Source organism: Ruditapes philippinarum, unplaced genomic scaffold, assembly GCF_026571515.1.
Source record: "Ruditapes philippinarum isolate M1 unplaced genomic scaffold, ASM2657151v2 ctg947_1_1_1_1, whole genome shotgun sequence".
NCBI classification, from domain to species: Eukaryota; Metazoa; Mollusca; class Bivalvia; order Venerida; family Veneridae; genus Ruditapes; species Ruditapes philippinarum.
The window spans coordinates 3,621-8,785 of NW_026861481.1; the positions used below are offsets into that span (position 1 = coordinate 3,621).

Below are 5,165 nucleotides of genomic sequence, written 5' to 3' on the forward strand. Positions count from 1 at the left end.
ACACTATCTGATGTCCAAAAGTTCAACTATTTACGTTCTTTACTACAAGACACTGCATATACCGCCATAGCAGGTTTTCCATTAACTAACGGAAATTACCAGAATGCAATAGATTTGTTACAAGAACGATTCGGACAGTCTCATAAAATAATAGATAGTTACATGCAGTCGCTTTTAGATTTGCCGATTCCAGACAACAGTGTAACGAGTCTACGCAGGTTTCACGACAAAATGGAAAACTACATCCGGGGTTTAGAATCTTTAGGTGAGAGTCAGGGTTCCTATGGTGATTTATTGATACCCATAATCATGAAAAAACTTCCCTCCGAAGTACGACGAAATTTAGCTCGAGAACACGAAATGTACGATGGAACATACAAGATTTGAGAACTTCTATCGCCAGAGAAATAAACATTCTAGAAATGGGCATAACTGACGAAATAAGAGAATCACACTTGCCGACGGCTTCATTATTCACCGGAACCGGAAAGAAAAAATACCCATCTAAGAAATTTTCGCACACAAGAGATAATGATAAGGGTAAGAAATTATGTTTGTTCTGTGAAGGTGACCACAAAGTCGCTTGATTGTAAAAAAAAAGTTAAAACACGTGAAGAAAAACTAACTATCATTAAAGCTAAACGTATGTGTTATAATTGCCTGGGAAAAACACCAAGTTTCAGAGTGTCGTTCTAAGTTTCGGTGCAAAGAAAATGCCAGCGAAGGCACCATTCTAGTATTTGTGACCAACCATCGAATTTCGATTTGAATCCACATGCAACATCATTTATAAGCTCTACTTCCGGTCAAACAGGAAATGCAGGAACTGTCTTCTTCATTCAACTACGCATCAAAGATCGAACATTCTACTCAAGACTGCTATCGCTCAAGTAAGCTCCCAAGACTATACCATAACTAATACAAACATATTATTTGACGAAGGTGCTCAAAGGTCATTTATTACGGAAAAGCTTGCTGAGAAACTGAAATTAAAGCCCAACGGTTCGGACACTATATCATTAGCATATTTTGGTGGCAAATCAGAACAGTATCGTCATATACCCACAGGCAGAGTGTTTCTACACGTCCAACATAGAGAGATCATACCACTTGACGTACTTATTGTACCAACCATTGCTGTACCATTACCTAACTTGCAGAGAAATGTGAAATGTCTGAAATATATTGAAGGTCTTAAACTTGCACATCGTATTACCGACATTGACGACGATTTCGAGATATCACTCTTGATTGGAGCCGACTATTTTTGGCAAATCGTGCAGAATAAGGTTGTTCGGGGCAACGGACCTACGGCAGTGAAATCAAAGCTCGGTTATTTACTGTCAGGACCTCTTCCGGAAGTTAAAAATGCGTCGTCTGTTAGCTATATGTTTAATGTTGTAACAGCGCCACCTAATGCCACAGATCTTGAGAGATTCTGGAAGTTAGAATCTATGGGGATATTAGAAGATGATACAGAGAAATCTACTTCCGGTATACTTAACGAGTATAAAGAAAACTGTATCACGTACAAAGATGGACGTTATGTTGCAAAACTGCCCTGGAAAGAAGATCATTCCGTACTTCCTACAAATTATGAAATTTGCAAAAAGCGTACAGAAAACACAATTAAACGACTTTCAATAGAAACGGATATACTAAAAAACTATGGACAAATCATAGAAGATCAGTTAAAACGCGGTTTTATTGAAAAATGTGATACAAATGTTACCACATCAAACCCTGTACATTTGATACCACATCATTATGTAAAGAAGGACTCGAACACGACACCTATCCGCATCGTGTATGACTGCAGTTGTAAGTCACGTGACCAGCCTAGTCTGAACGATTGCTTGATGTCGACACCACCTGAACTGAATGATTTAATTGGAATTCTTATTCGTTTTCGAATGAATAAATACGCCATAGCAACCGATATTGAGAAAGCTTTCCTCAACATCACTCTAGATGAGAACGACCGAGATGTGACGCGATTTCTATGGCTCAGTGATCCTAGTAACCCCAACAGCGAATTGACAACATATAGATTCCGAGCAGTCCTTTTTGGGGCTACGTCGTCCCCTTTTATTCTCTGCGCAACTATACTTAAGCACCTTGAACTTAACAACGACAAGAAAGCTAGCAAATACCTACGTCAAGATCTAGACGTTGATAACGTGATATCAAGTTTCCAACAGGAAGAACAACTTCTTCACTTCTACACCGAGTCTCGTGAGCTAATGTCGTCTGCAGGTTTTAACCTTAGGTCCTGGAGTTCAAATAGTAAAATGCTTCAAAAACAAGCAATCAACGATTCAGTAATAGATAATGCACAAACTCCTAAGATACTTGGAATGAAATGGGACACAAATAGTGACGTTTTACTGTATCCGGTCAGAAACATACCAAATACCCAGATTGTAACAAAGAGAGAAATATTGCAGCATACATCTCGAATCTATGATCCCTTAGGTTTACTTAATCAAGTTACCATCAGAGCTAAATTACTTCTACAGGAGTTATGGCAACAGAAGTTTGAATGGGATATGCCATTACCTGACAGTATTCAAGAAAAATGGCGTAGTTTAATAACAGATTTGAATTCCGTGACAAAAACTACGTTTCCTAGATACTACTTCGAAAATACATGAACGCATCAAGAAACACGTGCATTCACATATTCTGCGACGCCTAGCTTGGTATCGTATGGTGCTACGGCTTACATCTGTAGAGACAACCAATCTACTCTTGTAATGGCTAAAACTCGGGTTGCTCCATTGAAGAAGTTAACATTACCTAGGTTAGAGCTAATGGCGGCAGTAATTGGATCCCGACTCAGTAAACACCTGCAGCAAAACACCAGCATAACACAGATATACCTTTGGTCAGATAGCCAGATTGTGCTTTCTTGGCTTCAGACGCCTAAAACCCTTCCGCGATTTGTAAGGAACAGAGTGATTGAAATCCACGTGCTGTCCGAAAACCGGAAATGGAATTATTGTCCGACGAAAGTAAACCCTGCCGATTTACTTACGAGGGGTATCTCTGTGACTCACTTCAAGAACAGTAATCTATGGTTTCATGGACCTACATGGCTTACCACACCTGACAGTTGGCCAGTTTGGCAAGAAAAAGATATTTACGTTACCATGACAACGTTTATTGACCCAGCAACCAAGCCAAAAGATACAATTTTACCATTAAGCAATATCAGTTTCATAGACATGTCAAGATTCAGTTCCTTAAGAAAGCTGCTCAGGGTTACAGCTTATGTCCTGCGTTTTATATTCAAGTGTCGAGGCGGGAGTCATACTGGAAGGTTAGACTTGTTAACTACAGACGAACTACGCAGAGCTGAGGAGATGTGCATACGGAGTTGCCAGATGTCCAAATATCAAGCAGAAATAGAAGATACAAAATCAAAAAGAAACAAACTTCCATTATGTAGACAACTTCAGTTATTCTTAGACAATGGCATATTAAAGTGTCGTGGTCGTATCCACAATGCTCCATTAGACGAGCTGACCAAATTCCCGTACCTACTACCAGCTAAGCATCCTTTAACAAAGTTAGTTGTCAACGACGCACATTCCAGATTATTGCATGCCGGCGTTAGTTCAACTATTACGTTTTTAAGACAGAAGTACTGGATTCCCTCGATTCGTCAAACTGTTAAAAACATTTTACGTAAATGTACATGTTGTGTGAAGGTTATTGGGAAACCCTATTCAGCACCTGACCCACCTCCATTACCAAAGTGTAGAGTTTCTGACGTCAAACCCTTTACTTATACAGGAGTAGACTTCTCTGGAGCATTACTGGTTCGGGATTGTAACAAAAGAGACATAAAAGCTTACTTATGCTTGTTTACATGTGCTACTACGAAAGCAGTTCACCTAGAACTTGTTTCAAACCTATCAACAGAATCATTCCTACAAGCTTTCCGACGTTTATGTAGCAGAAAATCTGTCCCTTACGTCATGATGTCAGACAACGCATACACCTTCATATCAGCCTCAAAACAACTAAGAGATTTGTTTCACTCACTCACAGTTAGAGAAGAACTCAACAACAGGGGAATTGAGTGGAAGATGATACCTAAACGCGCCCCTTGGTTTGGTGGAATGTGGGAACGTCTCATAGGTCTGACGAAAACAACAATAAAGAAAGTGCTAGGACGTTCTTATGTAACCTACGAAACGTTACAGACTGTAATCACAGAAATCGAGGCAATGATTAACGATAGGCCGTTGACATATGTTTGTTCTGGTAATTCAGATGAACCGGAAGTACTTACACCATCACACTTACTTTATGGCAGACGAATAACCAAACTCCCTTATGAAGATGTCCTTTCATGTACATTCCCCACGCCAAGTGACCGAACGTCAGTTATCAAACAAGCTACGATACAAACGAAGTTAATTAACCACTTCCGGGATAGATGGCGTCACGAATACCTGACAGCTTTACGAGAACGTCATCAGACTACTGGCAAAAATGACCAGACGATATCCGTTGGAGACGTTGTATTAGTCCACGACGATGTTCCCCGCTTATTATGGAAACTTGCTGTGGTTGAAGAACTCGTGCCAGGAAAAGATGGACTTATTCGAAGTGCTAAAATTCGAACTCAAAATGGACTCACAAATCGCGCAATTGTAAAACTTTACCCCCTCGAAATGTATTAATCTAAATTTTCAAAGGAAAGGTGATACATGAATAAGAGACTGTATTCAATATATTGATAACGTCATTTATAGCGCCTTATATAACGTGACGTTCCGCGCTTACGTTAACGTCACTTCCGACTTAACATTGTATTGTTGTTTATACTATATATCATATATGAGTGTTGATCAGTAAAGGTCAAACCTGGAAACTACAACGCATTTTGCCTAGTTATTATACACCCCCACATGCTTTCTATGAACGACGCCTTTCCTTGTTGGCCTTGGTTCATATTACAAAATCTTATATCTTCATATACTCTACTCAAACTTTCCTAAACGCTAGGTTTTGTAGATATATTCCCTTTTATGTGTGATTTTATTTTATTTTTTTTAAATCATTTTTTTTTTTGGGGGGGGGGGGGGGGAAGGGGTAGAGTGTTGTTTGTTTGTTGTTTTTTTCCAGTTGTTTTTTAATGTCTTTTTTGGTGT

The 5,165-nt window shown here is 39.3% G+C and overlaps 2 protein-coding genes across 2 annotated transcripts; both read left to right on the forward strand.

Annotated features, from left to right (window-relative positions):
• The first annotated feature begins 422 nt into the window (after positions 1–422).
• On the forward strand, positions 423–2,654 carry LOC132715774 (uncharacterized). Its single transcript, XM_060698839.1, has 2 exons — positions 423–540; positions 943–2,654. Exons 1-2 carry the CDS (start codon positions 423–425, stop codon positions 2,652–2,654), a joined length of 1,830 nt encoding a protein of 609 aa, XP_060554822.1.
• Positions 2,655–2,756: 102 nt separating this feature from the next.
• LOC132715775 (uncharacterized) lies at positions 2,757–4,694 on the forward strand. The gene has a single exon (XM_060698840.1). It carries the CDS (start codon positions 2,757–2,759, stop codon positions 4,692–4,694), a length of 1,938 nt encoding a protein of 645 aa, XP_060554823.1.
• The last annotated feature ends 471 nt before the right edge of the window (positions 4,695–5,165 follow it).